At 39.7% G+C, this 18271-nt stretch overlaps 1 protein-coding gene across 2 annotated transcripts in view; it reads left to right on the top strand.

Annotated features, from left to right (window-relative positions):
* The first annotated feature begins 503 nt into the window (after positions 1-503).
* The window catches only part of ATP8A1 (ATPase phospholipid transporting 8A1), an 88753-nt gene continuing 70985 nt past the window's right edge, over positions 504-18271 (top strand). For both annotated transcript variants that reach the window (XM_072336723.1, XM_072336724.1), the window contains exons 1-6: positions 504-700; positions 10261-10375; positions 11641-11740; positions 12874-12972; positions 14835-14880; positions 17917-17957. In XM_072336723.1, the coding sequence (XP_072192824.1) occupies positions 652-700; positions 10261-10375; positions 11641-11740; positions 12874-12972; positions 14835-14880; positions 17917-17957 (450 nt within the window). In that variant the 5' untranslated portion in view covers positions 504-651. The remainder of the gene's footprint in view (positions 701-10260; positions 10376-11640; positions 11741-12873; positions 12973-14834; positions 14881-17916; positions 17958-18271) is intronic.

Raw genomic sequence — 18271 nt, 5'->3', positions numbered from 1 at the left:
AGTTCGCGCAGTTCGCTGTCAAACTGCGGCATGGCGAACGGTGATAAAAAAAATACAGAGCTGGGCGAGAAGCCCCGGTGATCTCTCAGGGAACCGGTCGGTCCGGCACCTCGCCCCACAGAACTGTCCTTCTGGCAGCTGACCCGCAGCAACACCGCCCCCCGACCCGCTCCAAGGCCGAGCCCCGGGGGCAGGACGGAGCCACCCCGGAGCGCGGGCAGCGGCCCAAGGCTCGGCACGTTCCATTCCTCTCGCGGCGCGGGGGGTTGCGCTCCAGAACCCCTGCACTCGTCGGAGAAGGGAGCGCGAAGCGGCTCGTTGCTCCGCTCCTCGCTTGGGCGCAGCGAGCCGGCACGGCCGACCCCGCGGGGGCGGCAGGCGGTGGTGGGGGACCGCTGGCAGAGGAGGCGGGAGAAGACGGGGCGGAGTTAGTAGGTTCCTGAGGGGCCGGCGGGTGATCTGCGCTGGCGTCGCGGCTGTCGGAAAGCAGCGGCGGCGCGAGCGGAGGGAGGCGCGAGCCCTCCGCCTTCGGCGCCGCAGCCCCGCCGCTGAGCGCGGCCCGGGGCCCGGCTCTCGCCGCGGCTCTCCGACGGGCGGCGGAGACGGGGGCAGGTGCAGCGCGGCCGTGCCGCCGCCCCGCGCTCCGCGGCGATGCCGGCGGTGCAGAAAACGGTGTCGGAGATCCGCTCCCGCGCGGAGGGTAAGTGCCGCCCGGCGCCCGCCTTCTCCCGGCCTCAGGGAGGGACGGCGCTCGGCTCGCCCGGCTTGCGGCCGCCTGAAGCCGGGATTGGGTGGCGGAGGCGGGCGGCGGGGCCGCCCGGCTGCGGTGGTGGTCGCGGGCCGCGGCCGAGCGTTGGGGCGCGGTGCTGCCGCCGTGCTTTCCGGGCGGTGTCGCGTTGTGTGCTTGTCATTGTCTGCCTCCGGCAGAGCTGCCTGCGTGACCGCGGGGAGCGCGGCGTGCCCTGTGCCTCGCTGCGCTGCCGTGCACCGGCGCTTCTGTCCTGGGGTTCAGCGGGAACGCCTCCCTTATGGGTAGTATCTGTGTGCGCTGATCGTCAGAAGTAACCGCTTCCCGTGCGAGTGTGAAATAACAGTGCAGAAGGAAGCAGCAGAACGTTGGGACAGCTGATGGCTGTGGCTAAGGACATTAGTCACCGCGGTGACCCGTACCTCCTGAGGCAGGTGTGCTGCCCTTAGTTCTAGGGGCTGTGTTGGAGTCAACTGAAGATAAATCAGGCCATTGCAGCTGGTGGAGGCCGTGAGGGGAAGTAGCAGCTTTCTCCCTGCATATTCCTTCCTTCCTTCTTCCAAGCAGATTACTTCTTTTTGTTCGATGTGTGTGTGTCTGTGTGTTTGTGCCCCAGCAAAAGTGTGAAGAATAAATATTGGAAATAGGCTGTTCCCTTCTCAGTCTTTTCTGTTCTAACCATCTTGCGTGCCTTTCTCCTCTGCTTTTCAGGGAGAGCTTGCTTTTGTTTGTAGGAGCTTACCTCTTACTTCCTAGGCAGTGTGAGCTGGCCAAGAGAGCAGAAGAATGTAGCCTTCTGAGAAGCACTGGAAAAGATGCATGCCTCCAGGGGCACTTTAGAAATGTGCTTACAAGCAGAGTGGCTGCGGTGCTGTACCTACAGTAATTAGAAGATGCATACAGTGATACTGGCAGAGTATACACTCAGTGCTGAGTTTCAGTCCATTTCCAGTTCTTCTTTTCAAGTCAATTGCTTTTCCACTGAAAGCTTAGAATCAGAGTTCCCAGTTTATTAGCGCTTGCTTTAAGGTGGCAAAACTACAGCAGTGTGTAAGGATTGTTAAATGACCAAATGTGGTCCCTAAAAGCGAGTGTTTGTTTAAGAAGTACGGGTGCAGTCAAAGGGAAAAAGAAATCCTGCTCATTTGAATATTGTTCATGGTTGGATGACTGCAAGACAGCTGAATACAGGGATTAATAGGTTTCTCCAAAATACCTTTGTTTGGTCTGTAAATATGTATGGCATTTCTTTTAAGAAACATAACTTTTGGGAGATGATGTGATGGCTTTTCATCATAGCAGATGCATTTCTATCTTATTCTGTGCTTTAATGTATGGGACATTACTCAAAGAAAGGTCATGTAGAAGTGCTGATTGTCATTTAAAATCTGTGCTTCTGATCTGAGATTAATGTGAACCTTACTAGAACATTTTGTTTCTATTCAGTTCATTCACAATGTCAGCGGGTCTTTTAGTTTATTTTTTCCTCCTTTTCCAGACTTGATGTTCTTGGACTGTGTGGCCTGTGTTTGTAAACAGTGATGCATAAAGAAATGTTACCATTTCTTAAGAGACTTCTGAGTTCTACAATGTGGGTGTCATCCTTGCCTCTTGAAAGTGACATAAAGTAGCCTTACAATCCAAACTCTGCCCATGGCAGGAGTCTGTTTAGATAAGCACTATGCAGAGTAGAGACAAGGCTGCCTTCTGAGTCCTACCCCAAAGCTTTACCTGCAGCATGGAGTAGGAAGTGCTTGGTTAATGACAAAAGTTGCTGTCCATTCTGTGTAACGCTCTGCTTATACTGCATTCACAAAGAGCAGTTTTCCTAAGTGCTGTTACAGCACAGGCCGTGCCTTAGAATAGTCAAAGACTTGAGGGGATGTGGTAGACAAGCTAATATTGCTTCCTTTGTTCTAGAATTTCTTTGTTGTATGTTAAAACCTCATTTTCCTCTCCTGTCACTGCAGCAAGTAATTTCTGCCTCAGAGACCTTTTCCATGGATCATGAGTTACCTTATCAGTCTGGACTGCCTTGACATCATCTCAGAACTGAGCTCACTCTGGCATGAAGGGATAATAATATTGCTATTAGAAAAAATTGGCTGCTGTGCCAAGATGAAAAGAACTCAGACCTGTCAGAATAATGCACGTGTGCCATTCCCAGTTATAGAAGATGTAATGCTATGGTCTGTATATTACTACAAGATAAAAACTACAGGTATTTTAACATCTGTAAGACAACATGTAATTTGCATGGAGAACAGAATTTGGTTAAAGCACAGCTAATGTTTTGGTGGTATTCTTCCATACCTTATCAGCCTGATAATAGATCCTGAAAAGCAGGCAAGTTTACAATCTCTTTTTTAATAAATTCTGTGTCTAGTGTCCCTCTTGTAAAGGAAACCTGTGATTCACATTAGGCCATGCTGCACTTGTGCAGAATTGGTTCGTGTACCAGTGAAGTCTCGTTCAAGATATAGAAGATCTGGTCCTCCTAAACACATTGCAGAGATTTCCTAAATGGTTTTTCACCACCAATAAAAGTAACTCAGAATCTTAGCTGGGCTTCAGGTGTTTGGTATGACAGAAACAACATCTGTGTCTTGTATTCTGCAGTTGCAAAACACGTGGGGAAATCTTTGAGTGTACTTACAGCCATGCAGTTAATATATGCATCTGTTAAATAATATGAAATGTAATAATTCGGAGATATAGATGTATATATTAATAAATGTGTACTCTCTGGGAGAACGGGGTTGGTGTCAACAGTTTTTATTAGGTGTCTCTAATCTTCTGAAAATACAAACGTTGCTCCGAAAGTAATGCTTCCTATTTTATTATGTTGGCCCACAGCGTCAGAGGCAGATGTTGGTGGTGTAGCAGTACAGTTTGAACCTTTCTGCCAATATTCCATTACATTTTATTGATGTGTGACAGATGGCAGCAGAGGAGGAGTCTGACAAATAGCATCATACATGGAAGTGCATATGAAGCAAAGATGTGTTGCCGAATTCCTCCATGCGGAGAAATTGGCACCCGCTGACATTCATTGACACTTACTGAATGCTTATGGAGACCAAACATTGGATGTGAGCACTGTGAGGCAGAGGGTGGTGTGTTTCAGCAGTAGCAACAATGACATGAAGGATGTCCTGGACGTCCATGCACAACTGTCGCATCACAAAATGAAGAGCATCTTGATCTGGTTATCTGCTTGAATCAGCAGATTACAACCAGGGAACTGGGTATGGAGCTGAGTGTCAGCTGGTTGTGAATGGTGATGGTAGTTTGAAATACTGCAAAGTTTGCACAAGGTGAGTCCCATGAGTGCTCGCACAAGAGCTGAGAGAGCACTGTATGCAAATTTGTCAGTATCTGTTGTACCACTATGAGGCTGGAGGTGACATTTTCCTGGATCTCATCATTACTGGTCACAAGACATGATGTCACCTCTAGGAGCTAAAGTCAAAATGGCAGTCTATGGAGAGATGGCACGACCCTTATTGGATAAAGTTGTGCATGCTTTTAGGATAGGAAAGGATCTAGATTTCTTGGAACCCAGACAAAACATCTGATTGCTTCATCATGCTGCTGACTAAACTGAACTTGCAGAGTCAGGCCAGAAAAGAAGATAACTTTTCTCTTGCAGCACAGTAATGCCAGCCCTCATACCAGTTTGAAGTCTGTGTAACATTTTCTTAGCAATTATGCCATTGTAGCAACAGTGGAAACAGCGGATCTCCTTCGCTGGTGCAGATTTTAATGAGTACAGTGTGCAGACTCTTGTTCATCACTGGTGAAAATGCATAGCTAATGTTTGTGACTGTGTTGAAAAATAGTGTTTTGTAGCAAAGAATTTGCTCTGTCAAATAATGTTAGCACACCCTTTGTATCTGTTGTAGTTTCCATGGCAATAAATAGGATGCATTACTTTCAGAGCAACCTACATAGAAGCACTAATGCTTTGCTTTGTGCATTGATGAATTTCAGTGAACTACCTTGGATGGTAGGAAAAGCGCAGAAATTTTTGAGGTGCTGTTGTGCTGCCTGCCAACAACGTTAATAGCAGTTTTGTATTAGGAAAGGCTAATGCCCACATGAGAGCCAGGTGAAGCTGAACTTGTGTAAGATGTGATGACTTATGTATGAAAAGCACCTTTATTTTGAAATTACATAGTAGTCATCAGATCATACTCAGCACTCTTTCTGTTCTTGTGATACCTAATATGTCTTCAGGTGTTTCTACTTCTGGACTATGTGATTGCGTAGCATTTTAACAGACCTAATGCTTGTTGTTGGTACTTTTTCCTGACAAGCGTGGTTTGCAGTCTACGTTGAAATTCCCACTGCTTCACAAGTGGAAAATTTGGTTCCAGTTGCAGTGCAGCCTTGGCAGCCTCAGCAGCAGTAGGTCAGAGCAGCTCATTGCAGTTGCGGTTCCCTTCTGTTCTTTGACTCCTCAGAGGTGCAGAGGTCAGGTTCTCAGTGCTAGTTCTCTTATCAAAGTTTTATTGTGGCACTGTGACACACTTTTTCAGTCTCACTGGCTCTCTTTGAACTGTGCTGTGTTCTCTGGGAATGTGAGTTAGTGTACTTGCTAATATAAGAGTTCTTGGCTAAAGAACCAAGCTTTCAAAGCTTTAGAATGCCTTACTTTGAGAATAAAATAATGTTTTTAGTCAATAAGTGTATCAAAATAGTTCTTTTGATTTCAGTGAGGTGGTCAGGTTATTTTCCTTCCCTTTCTTTCCATGGCACAATCTGTCTTTGCTTACCTTCCATCTATTTCTTCATTTATGTGAAGGAAAAATTGGAGGCACATGCTTTTTTTTTGTACAGAGTTTAGAATTTATTGTTGATGTTTTAACTGCTGATTTAGAGACTTTACTTCCAAATGTGGTTTAGAAAGAGGCCCTGCAAATATGGTGTTGCAAAACGTAGTTGTCCCTTGTGAAGTTTTGTTCGAAGCAGAACGTGGTCCTCTTAGTGGAGAAAGGTCAAGTTGATTGTTAGGCTTTTTTGTTGTTATTTCATTGGTTATTTATTTGTTTTTTTTTGTTGTTGTTGAAGATGTTGTCATTGACTGGAAAAACTTAAGATATTTATTCCTTACACTTCTTACTATGAACTTCTTTCAGGTATTGCTTATACCCTGACAGAGGACAGCTATGTCTCCATATTCTCGTAATTCCCAATGACTGTCTCTGATTTTTCTTGCCTTTTCCCACTGTCGTGTGTATTTTACTTCAGGTTCTTGAAAGGAAATCCTCCATTAAAATCTGTTATTTAAGCAACTTTGAATGAAATTTATAGTTTTGTGTTTATTCATCAATAGCTTCCGCATTCTGCGTTTTGCTTTGGAGTGCAGAACAAAACACTAATTTTAGTTAATGCAGCAGTTTTGCAAACCAACCTTTAAATTGGAGTAATAATTACTTTCCTTCGATATTGAAGCACATCTTTGTAGTTTTTGATGCTGCTGGGTCATAAATTTAAATTAAAAAAAAAGAATCAAAATATATTATCAGAAAATCTGGTTCTGATTATGAAATGGAAATTAGTTTTAAAACATGCCATTTCTGCATAGTAAATCAGAGTATATGGGTTGTTGGTATTTCCAGTTATTCTTTTAATAGTGCTGGCTTGCAAATGTTTTCTAGTCAGCTGCTTTTCTGTCAGTGGGGGTATATGAGAACATGTGTCATAGAATCTGTCTGATAGTTCTCTGGTTAAATAACAGTAGTGTTACAAGCTAATGATTGATGAAGTAGATGAGGAGTCTTACAGTGTATTTGTTCTTTCTAAATGCCAGGTTTTACATAGAGCAGCGTGACGTTTCCTGTTTGAAGTGTGATAATTGCTGCTTTGTTCTTGGTCACTGTAAGCCCTCAAAATTATTACTGTGTATTATTACCTTAGTATTTGTTGTGTCTTTAGATAAGAGCCAAGGAAGAGTGATGCTGCCTTTGATTTTAAGCCCTGGGACGATGCTTCCCTGAACCCTTAGCATGATGAACAAACAAGGAATAAGTTCAGTCAGTGTCAGTTTTGACATCTGTAACACAGTAATAACTGCATACTTTTAATAAAGGAGATTAGAACGATTGCCTCATCTTAGGGTCCTTACTCATCATCTTCACGGTATTTTTTTCATTATCAGATATTTGTCACAGCTTTAATACTTTGATGCTTTGATACTGACTGTGTGTTTTGTAGTTTTTATCTTTCCTGTCTGGATACCTGTCTGGTTTTTCTATGCCTTCTTCACTGACAACTTTCTGATCATTTGGATCACTGTTGTGATTACACCAATTACAGGAGAGCACCCATCATTAATTTTTGCTGGTTTGTTAACTGCATCTTTGAAAACCACCTTTGCTAAAAACATAGCTGCTTTCACCGAGAGTTGATCTGATGGATGTGCTTCCCTTTGTTCTTGTAATTACTTTCAGACAACATTTTGAGATGGGCATCTGCGTATCTGATTAGTAGGCTGACTTCTTCACTCAAACTGGTTTGGTGCCAGTGGGTTCTTGCTCTTCTTGAGGAAGAAATAAAGCACTTAGTGGCTTCCTTTTGACATAAAAGTCAGCTTTTATGAAACCTGCAGCACTGAGGCTTAGGCAGCAGCTGAGCTCTAATCCATAAATTTTGTTTTAAAATGCCAAAGAAATGTAGCTCTTAAAAGTCTGGTGTGATTTATTGCAATTAGACTCAAGTTTGTGAGTGTAGTTTGATCGATGTCCTACTTTGTATTTTAGTGCCTGACATTATCTGGGGCCATTTGAATGCCAACAACCTGTTGCCAAATTTTGTATTTACCTAATATAAATAAAACATACTGAAGATATGCAGGTCGTGTTTGAAAGAATGGCTGTGATTAAGTAGAGCTTTTGATGACTTAATCTGTTTATACTAGATGAGTGTGGATGAGATGGGGAGGAAACTGGAAATACTCATCATTTTCTGAAGGTGCAGAATAGAAACCAGCTGTGGTTCAAATGGCTGCATCATGTAGAGAAATGCCCATTCACTCTCAAAGTGATAGTTGCAGAGATCCAATATCTTGTGAAATTTGTGAAAAAATCTCACCTACAAAATATAATGTATTGACTTGGGGGGGAGGAGATGGAGTTCTGGACTTGGCCTGCATAGCATGCGGGCTGAGCATCCCTGAAGACATTTGGTGCACAGAGAGCACAGAAATGGTGCCTGGCGTGTTGTTTGCCGTACAGATGTGCAGCGAAGAGTTTTCTTTGGCTTCAGGCAGCTCTGAAAAGGAGCAGCTTCCTGGCAAGAAAAGCTTGCTGCATTTTTTTATCTGCTGCAAGGCATCTCTTGCTAACCCAGGCAAATAGCAGCTGCAAAGGGCTGAGACCTGCATGTGCTAACACTTGATTGAAGTTCTTGAGCAGACAGTGAGAGCAAGAGGTGATGATAACGTTCCAAGGGTGGTGTGCTGTAAAGAGATGACAGTGTGGGAGAGTAGGATGAAGCAGATCTTTGTCAAATGCTGGATTAGGATTTCAGCACTTTTATTTTCTCTTGCATTCTTTCTGAAAATAATAGACACAAATGAGGAAGAGAAGATGTACCTTCTTGATACTTAAGTTTTGTGTGGCAGTGTAGTCTCCGTATTCTGGTGAGTGTATTTTAGAGCTCAGACAGAGATGTGAGGGAGATGAGTAACCGTTAAACTTTCAGGGCAGTCTAATATGCTTTCACTGAAGCTGCAGACTGCAGAAGGCTACCTGTGAGGCTTAGCACTTTCTTTTTAAATCCAGATTGCGATATGCAAATTCAAAGTAATAGAAAGGAAGTTAGTGATGTTTACGAGTATAACCATGTGACTCAATGTGTAGTTGTGATGACTGAAAAGTTCACATTCTTTAAGTTGTGCCTGTGTCAGGTTGTGTTGTGGCTGTACATGTTTACGGAGCTGTGTGCTGCAGGTCCTGCACAGCCGGTTGTTTTTGTGATGGGGAAGGGGTTGCCTCTCTAAGAGTCATTAATGACAGGAGAAGGAAACGGATTGCTTCGTCTGCTGTATGCGTTTGTGAGGTTCCTCCAGGCAAAGAGTGGTGTACAGGTCTCTTGGGTGGGCCGAGTGTATTAGACTTGCCCCAAAGGGTGTTCTTGAGATGTTTACTGAAGCTTGACTGGAATTGTTGGATGTGTGCCTTTCGCTGGAGAGGTGGAAGGAAGGAAGTGAATTCCAGTGAGTCAACACAGTAGTGGGAATTTCCTTTGTAATAATATCAAGAACTTCAGGTCCCTGATATTGGTGGGAAAGTCTGGAGCAAGAGGGATTTACCTGGGTGGAGGAGGATCAGGTTCAGAAACTCCTAACAGGAAATAGGGCAGTGCTTGGGTGTATCTCTGGGTGCCAGCTGAACACACCAGTAGGCCACCCCCAGTTATCTATGAAGGGTTGTGCTGGTCTGGGGTGGTCCTGGAGGACTGGAAGAATGTAATTCCTTTAACCGTAGGGTATGCTGTGTTGGTTTTCTGCTTTTGTATAGGTTGTGACAATGAATTTTCTCTGGGTATTTCTCAGAACAGATGATTCATGCAAGTAGATCTGGCAAGTCGCTTTGATTTAAGGTAGCTATATTAGACATCTACTTTTTGTGTTTAATTGCATTTTTCAGACATATTCTCTGTGAACTGTTTTTTCTGCCATTGAGATTAACAGTAAAACTTTTCCAAGCTTTTGATAGGAAGTTTACTTCTGTATTTATCCTTATGAAAACTCTAATGGTTGCACTACTATAGTTGTTTAATGGTTCTAAAAGAGGCACATAGGAGAAATGGTGCTATATGTTTATTGGGAACATAACAGGAAAACCAATCAAGAATTGAATGAGTTGTATGAATGCCCCTTTAATTTTTTCATTTTTCTTTAAATTCAGCAACAAGCAGTGTTAAATTTTGCATGCAAAACTGGAAACTAATCTGTTGAATGGTCTGTATGCAATGTGGAGATCTTCTGAGTTAATGATCCTTATTTGACAGATCACTACTTTTTCATCAGTGATATTACAGTATAGTACTGAACTTCTTTACATATGTTAGTGTTCGTTTATTTCTTTTAATATCTTCTTTTTAGAATATTTGTTTGCCTCAGTACCGAGGGCACTTTAGGAGAAATGAAAGAGGTTGTTGATCACAGACCATAGTTCATTCCATTTTTCCACGAAGCCGCATAAGCTATTTGAGTGCACTCATTAATTCAGTAGATTATTGTTCATTATTGTAGCTTTTTGAGGCTTCTTGACTGTATTATTTTATCCTCATATCTAATCACTAATGTGCTTTAAAACGCTATTTTTTAAATGAACATTTTTTAAATGGTACTGTAAGAAACACAAATAAATTGAGTTCACATTCAGAATAGATGTGGGATCTTTTTGTCATGAAGTGCTCTAAATCTTGTATGTATGTGTATGTGTACATTTACTTATATATATATATTTAAAAAAAAATCCTTTTCTTTCTTTTTTAAACAGGCTATGAGAAGACAGATGATGTTTCAGAGAAAACTTCTCTGGCTGATCAAGAAGAATTGAGAACTATATTCATCAATCAGCCCCAGTTAACCAAATTCTGTAATAATCATGTCAGGTATTAAATTATATTTTTCTTAATGCAATGGACTTCATAAGGTTGGGGGGATGTTCTGTTCTTAAACAAGTGTAAGGCAGACAAAAAGCTGAATGTTCAAAAGTTTTGTGTTGAAAGCTTCGCTAAGATAAATACACAAGAATTAACTATATTTCATTATTCCAACACTCAGAATTTCACTTTATAACCAATACTGACCAGGAGTTGTTCGTTTTGTTTTCTTTTAAAGGTAAACTTTCCACTTGACAAAGGATGTAGCTTTTCTTTTAATGAATATAGAATCATAGAATGCTTTGAGTTGGAAGGGATCTTTAAAGGTTGTGTAGTGCAACTCCCCTGCAGTGAACAGGGACACCACAGCTAGATCAGGTTGCCAAGGGATTGATCTGGCCTTGCTTTGGATGTATCCAGGGGTGGGGCAACCTGTTCCAGTGCTTCACCACCCTCACTGTAAAAGGCGTTTTCCTTGTATGCAGCCTAAATCTACACTCTTTAAGCTTGAGGAAGTTTTGCCTTGTTCTTTCACCACAGACTCTGCTAAAGAGTCTGTCCCCTTCTTTCCTGCAGTACCCCTTTAGTTTAGATATTGAAAGACCACCTTGGAAAATTGTACATTATTGAATATTGTAGTTTTACTAGTTTCTTAAACACACCATTTAAATATTGTTAAGCCTGTAAGGGTTTTTTTTAGTCGTTAGTGTGCATTGAGTCACAGAAATTCCTACATGAAACAGAAGCTCCACAACTCTTCAGTTTTGATGTAGCGCCCTTCTTGCTCTGGTAGCTCAACTGGTAATCCTTTCACCAAGAATTTTTCCGCACTTGAGTCATGGTGCAGAGTTGATCACCAAGTGTATGCCATAGGTAGCTGGATGTTCTGGAGTGTAAGATCTGTGAGCTTAGGTCCTGTCTTAGTTCCTCAGGGCAACCACTTCCCTGCTTCCTACTTTTTTTTTTTTTGTTTGTTTGTTTTGTTTTTCCTCCTCGTTTCCTGTAACAAATTCACCACAGAGGTGACAAGGAAACTTCTTGCCTCAAAACTGAATGGCTTCTGTGGATGATGGGCACTTTCCTTGGGTAGCTAGTTTGTAGAAGTCTGTAGAATTCTTCAGGTTTCTCTTTTAAGCAAAACCAAACCATTTGCTATCACAGAAATCAGAGAAGATTCTGTTATATTTGAGGGCTTGCATAACTGAGAGGGAAGGAATGCATTTGAATTTTTTTCATATTGTAATAATAGTACATGTTTTGTCTTTTTGTCTTAGCACTGCAAAGTACAACATTATCACATTCCTGCCAAGGTTCCTTTATTCCCAGTTCAGAAGAGCTGCCAATGCATTTTTTCTTTTTATTGCATTACTTCAGGTAAGAGCATCAGTAAGCAAGCAGGAGTAACAGATAAAGGGCATTGGCACCAGAGTACAATACGGTGCCCCTTTGATTTCATATTTTGCCTGGAAAATAATGTGCCATTAGAATGGGGATGTGTAGGCACATGTGTGACTAGAAATGAAAGGGAAGAAATTACTGGAGAAGTGGTGGATACTGTTGCCCTGTAGCTGACAGAATGTTGTCCATTAACTTAATGCTAGGTTACCACATAGTTGCTTTAAAATATAATCTGGGGTGCTGTTGAAAATAGATGTACATTCATCTTATTCCAAGAAACACAGCATATGTGCAATAACATTGTGTTTTCTTTCAGATACACAGTGTAGTGATAGAAAAAATAAATCTGTAATAAATAACATTGACTGTTTTTGTAAACCTTTTATGATAAATTGAGGATGTGTTCTAACTACACTGAGGCACTACTTACTACTCCACTTTTTCTACAAAATCTGATTGTAGCCATGTGGGTGGCATTGCCTGTTCTAAATGTATTATGGCAGGAATACACTTGTGGTAAATCACTGCTGCCACTTACAGCTCTAGTCAATATGAAGATAATTACAGATGGTTATGAATATGTATCGCATTAAGTAGCTGCATCCTCTCAGTATTTATTCTACGTATACATTCACTTGCATCGTCTGTGCACTTACTTGCTTAGCACAAACAGATCTCTTATGGTTGTGTAGCTTTTTTATACTTGTCCATTAGTTTAGTAGTAAAATACAAAATATCTTCTTGAAATTTAAAATACCTTGAAGTTGTGTCCACTCTCTTAGACTAAACTGAAAAAAATTGATGGTATTTTATGAATATGTGTTTAAATTTAATTTGAAACACAAAAGATGAAAATGAATATTCTGGAGACATTAAAACCTCTGAAAGTAACTACTGAACACTGCTCAATATAAGATGGTTTGTTGTATCAGCTTTGTTTGATTCTAAGACAGCACCCCTCATATGGAAATGATCAGTACCACGTCTGAGTAACAACCCTAGTTGTCATCTCTGTGTTTTTCAAGAAAAGTTGAAAGTTCTACTTACTGTGTTTAAAAATGTTTTTAACCAAGAATTCAAGCACAATTTTTTTTCTCTCTTTTTAATAGCAAATTCCAGATGTATCACCAACAGGCCGTTACACAACATTGGTCCCTCTCTTATTTATTTTAGCTGTAGCTGCAGTGAAGGAGATAATAGAAGATATTGTAAGTATTTGATAGCCATATTTAATAAATAATGATCAAATTTCTTATAGATTATATTACAAAAAAAAAAAAAAAACCTTTTTAAATAATTATCTGTTGGGCCATTCTTGTCTTTTGGATGTTCTTGAAAGCTTATGAAGCTACTGATGTCAGAAGATGGAATCTTATAGAATGTGGTGTTACAATTTGTGTGTTTAATGTGTACAGGAGTGACAGTAACATGGGAAATCAGTGACTGCTTATTATATAGATTGATTGTAGTCAGGTAGTTCTCATTAATATAGTACTAGCATATTTAGGTAAAGTCTGAGCTGGAACCAAAACTAGTAAGTTCTACTAACTCCACAGAAGCCTCTCAGTCTCACAATGTTCAGAATATTGCAATTTTGTCAAAGACTCAGCTAATGGAATGTTGGTGGCTACTGAATCTGTAGAAAGTTGAACTTATTTTAGAATAAAATAAGCTTTAAATAATTATTTGGGCAGGAAAAAAAAATGTATTTTCTTCTGCCTTTAGTCCTTTATTCCCATTAATTATGGGTTTGAGCTGGGCTTAAATTTTGTCTTTGAATGAGGTCTGGACTATAACATTTTCTATAAAACTTGAAGTAACAGCAAAGGTTTTAGGGGTTTTTTCACTACCTCCTTTCCCTGAAACAAGAGAGTGTGGCTGAGTTTGTGTTCTGAGTTTATACTATTTGCTGCCCACTAGGCAGCTTCTCTTTACGTGTCTTTGTTGCTTTCCATTTACATAAACAAAGTCCCTTTTAAAAAGCCATAAAATCAATTCACACTCTTTCAGATATTTTTAACTGTTCTGCTGTTAATGCTTACAGACTTGCACCATCTGTCAGTGTCTATGCAAATATAAAACTGAGGCTGCTGCTTCTGTACAGAGTGTCCTTTTTAAAATTATCTCCCTCCTCTTTTACGTCATTTGTTTCCTTATATCATTTGCTCTTTGTGATTAGAAGTGTTTAGTTTGGCATGAAGCAGAAGCCACGGCACAGGTCTAGGGTTATTTGTTTGTTTTTACATATATCAGTTTTGAAAATAAAAGGCATTGTTACTAATTGCTACAGAATTGCCTAAAGGCAAGTCAAAACTTATTTTTTCTTCCTATTAATTTTATATTGCCTCAGCATGTAGGTACTTCCTATAGTGTTGAAGGAATATCTGTCCAACAGTGATAAGGGCACTTTTTTCCTTGGAAAGCTACATAGTAAAATATTTAGTATATTTTCCATTTTTCTTTAGTTTTAGTTATATTTTAATTTCTTTACTTAGTGAGAGAAATAATTATCTTTGCCTGATATTAAAGCAGGTTTAATTGGCTTTCCAGTTTATTAAAATAGTACTTTCAACTGAATAACTAAGCACTTCCTTTTCTGGAGTGTAATCACAAGAAGTAGATCATGTTAGCAGCAGGTATTATTCACAAACAGCATATGTTATACATAGATGCTTTAGAAGTACTAGCAAAACTTGTGACATGCAATGCAAGATTACTGACTATTTCTAATGATTTCTTTTGCCCAGCATAACTCAGAAAGCAACTAAAATTAAACTGTTACTTTTCAAGTTGCAGGGAAGGACAAAGTGGTGTAGTGTAACTACATCACATCTTTGTACAAGGAATTACTGATTGCAGTAATTCTCAGATGAGAGACATTTTAATAGGATACTACTAGCCTATTATATAAAGTGTGTAACTTTCCTGATGATCAAGACTATGCAAGTAATCCATAGTTCTGTTCATTAAATGATTGAGTGCAAGCAGTAACAAATGAGCGTTACATCTTATGTGTGAAAGTTTTATCATGTAAACAGAAGTCTTTAACCAGTATGCTTTTTTGATTCAGAAAAGGCATAAAGCTGATAATGCGGTGAACAAGAAACAAACTCAAGGTAGGAAACTTTTTAAAGCTTATTGATTGTGGTTGTTCGTTGGTTGCTTTGAAGTTTTTTGCAAATGTTGGTAATAAAACTGCTGAATACACAGGGAAATGAGCTGGAAATAACATATGCAGTTTGTTTCTTTTTAAACTTGGGATTTAAACAGTTGAAATAACAACTTGCAGACAGATTAGCCTTACACCCAGCTCTGGGACCCCCAGCATGAAACATGGGCTGGTTAAATCAGGTCCGCAGGAAGTCTGTGATGGCAATCAAAGGGCTGAAGCACCTCTCCTGTGAAGAAAGCCTGAGGGAGCTGGGGTTGTTCAGCCTGGGGAACGGAAGACTTTGGGGAGACCAGTACATCAATCAGGGCTTATAGGAAAGATGTAGAGAGACTTTTTACAATGGCATGTAATGACAAGACCAGGATTAATGGTTTTGAGCTGAAAGAGGACAGATTTAGATTAGGCAAAAGTAAGAAGTCTTTCAATATGAGGATGTTAAGATGCTGGAACAAGTTGCCTAGGGAAGTTACGAATGCCCCATCCCTGGAGGTGATCAGGGCTAAGTTGGTTGGAACTTTAAGCTAGTGCAGAACTCACATAAGCATAACACTGATCTTAGTGTACCATTAAAACAATATGTAAGTGGTGTATCGTCAGAAGAGTAATTAAAAAGTTAATTTAATCTGTAATTTTGTTTTCATTTATTCAACAGTTCTATAACCGTAAAAAGTAGTGGTGTGCATAATATGCTGTATATCCAGCTCCACCTTCAGTTGTCATTTAAACAAGGGAAATTGTTAATGCATCACCTGTGCATGTATGGATTCTGTGCATGGACTTTCCTTTGTCTGTCTGTTCATAAAAGACCATCATTATCTCAGCCTGAAATAATTAACTTCCTAAATTTCAATTAGTATTTTAAAAAAGCCTTTTACAGAGGACTTTGATTTATTAGGCTGTATTAGGGATGATTTTATTTCCCCAAAACACATATATAAATATATATATATATATATATATAAATGTATAAATACTGGGACACAGTCATGCACACAGGTTTTGTGAAGAATGTATTTCTACACTCTATTAAATTAGTCTTCTGTGGGGCAGATGGAGCATGCTTTTGGAAGCTTCTTGTTAGAGACAGCTGAAAAATGAGAGATAAGAGTGTGAAATTCAGACTGCAGAAGACTTTATGGGGCAAGTAATCTATTACATGAAGAACTCATAGCAGTCCCATTTTTTCCCCCTCCTTCGTAAGAAAAGGTGTCTAAATGAATGTTAGTGCATGTTAATTGCTCTTAAAACCTTATTGGAGCAAGCTTGGGTAGAGAACTCTTAAGATTTCAGATCTCTCACTGTGTTGTGATTCTGTTTCCTATGTTTGTGAGCCAATTTTAACTAGCTAGAGCAGAAAACAAACCTGTCAAGAAAAGCTGATGATTTCCTTTCACTTAGTAGCTTAAACTGGCTAATCAGTGGGTCTGGGAAGGCAGCATGCATTAAGGGCACATAAAGCTATGCACTTTACATTAGGTGAGAGCAGAGCAGGACCTTTCCTTTGCAATAGCAGTAGTCTGTTAGTTCAGCTTGGCTGCATGCAAAACAGCCTTGGGATCTATTTCAGCAGCAAAAGTGCTTCTGCAGCTAGTTTTTAAGAAGCTCTTAGCTATGTCTGGCAGCTTATTTACATTTCAAGTGAGCAGAACTTCACTGTAAGTTATGCTACTGCTGAAATTTAGTCATGTGGATTGCTGCAAGGTGTGTGTGTGTGTTTTCTAACCCTTATCAGTTCTCTCATCTATTTTATACCATGGCCCCACAAACACTGCTGCTGACACAAGGGGATAGATTAGGGTAGCTGGTTACACAGTTACGACTGTATTAAATTCCTTACTGTGCTATTACAGTCAGTCCTCACTGTGGATCTTCAGTTTTCCCAGTGAAAGGAAATGGTTTGTTGATAAGATTTGGTGTTATGTCCCAGCTCTTAGTGAGACAGTCATGAAAACAGCATGCTTAATATCTGTAATGGAGAATGCTCCATTCACCATTGGCCCGAATGTATCAGGATTAATAAATCTTGGGGGAGGGGTAAGGGGACTAATCTCATAATAAGGAATTATTAAACAGGTTAGTTGATGGCTTACAGAAATAGAGACATTCAAGAGGGGTCATTTTGAGTAGAACCCCAAGGAAGACTTAGACGTATGGATAGTATGCATTCCTAGATTTTGATCAATTCTTTTGAAGTATATTTCATAAGAATTGGATTTTTTGATCAGGTACTTGAATGAGAATCCAGGCAGTATGAAAGCTGGAAGGTGTACTGAAAGAGAGCAGTCTCTTGTAGCTCTCTTAGTATTAATACCTGTCTATAAACTTTATCTTAATTTACTTTTTGCATATTAGTCTTCAATAGCTTTGTAATTAATTACAGTTAAAAAAGAAACAAAACATATTTATTATTCCCTGAAAACACAATTTTGTCAATTCCATGGCAAATTAGCTCAATTTCTTTTATTATTATTATTTGTTTAATTGTAGTAACAAGTATTACTTCACTTTAAAGTACTAAAACCAGAGTAGTGCAGTGTGCTTGCAATATTAACTTGTTTTGTGACATGCCAATAGTGTAGACATGTGGACAGCTGAATCCTGAGAAGCCTTTGGTGACTTTTTTTTTCCTATGAATGTCATTATTTAAAATGAGAAAATATATGTTCCTGAATTGATGTTTTTCCTGTGATGTTTTTTACTTTGAAATTTCTCATTCCAACTTACTTAAAAAACCCACATTATTTTGCAATCAGTATCTGATTGAGCAAGCCCTATAGAATTTTCTTAATCGTTTTATAGTATGTTTCTATGCGTTGTATAATTTAGATGCTTGACCAAAATTTACAGAACAAGGTATGCTTCAAAATGTTCTCTAAATGTGCTCTGTCTGAATGGCTTTTCAAAAGGAAAGCAAGACAAACTTGTGTACTTCAGTTAGTGTGCAAACAGAGAATTATTCTCTTTTTTTCTTTTTTTTCAGTACTACGAAATGGTGCATGGGAGATTGTCCACTGGGAAAAGGTGTGTATTCATATTTTCAAAGTGACTTAGAGCGCATAATACACATCTAATATTTGCTTTATTTCTTCATATCTGTATCACCGATAAGAATTAACCAGTATATCGGGAAATGTATCATCTACTAAATTTTATTTTCCACTTGTTGTATTTATCTCTTATAATGTACTTTTGATGGTGTGAGTCAGCCAAAACTTCTATTTGATGACAGCCATTAAGTTCAGTTAAAAATCACCTAATTCATATGGTTAACTAGGGAGGTTTCCCATCTGTCAAAGCTGTACTTACCTTAGTATTATTTGGATAATACCTTAGTA

This window comes from Excalfactoria chinensis, chromosome 4 (assembly GCF_039878825.1).
Source record: "Excalfactoria chinensis isolate bCotChi1 chromosome 4, bCotChi1.hap2, whole genome shotgun sequence".
NCBI lineage: Eukaryota > Metazoa > Chordata > Aves > Galliformes > Phasianidae > Excalfactoria > Excalfactoria chinensis.
The sequence above is the reverse complement of the archived record's forward strand: the minus strand, read 5'-3'. Positions and strand labels throughout refer to the sequence as shown.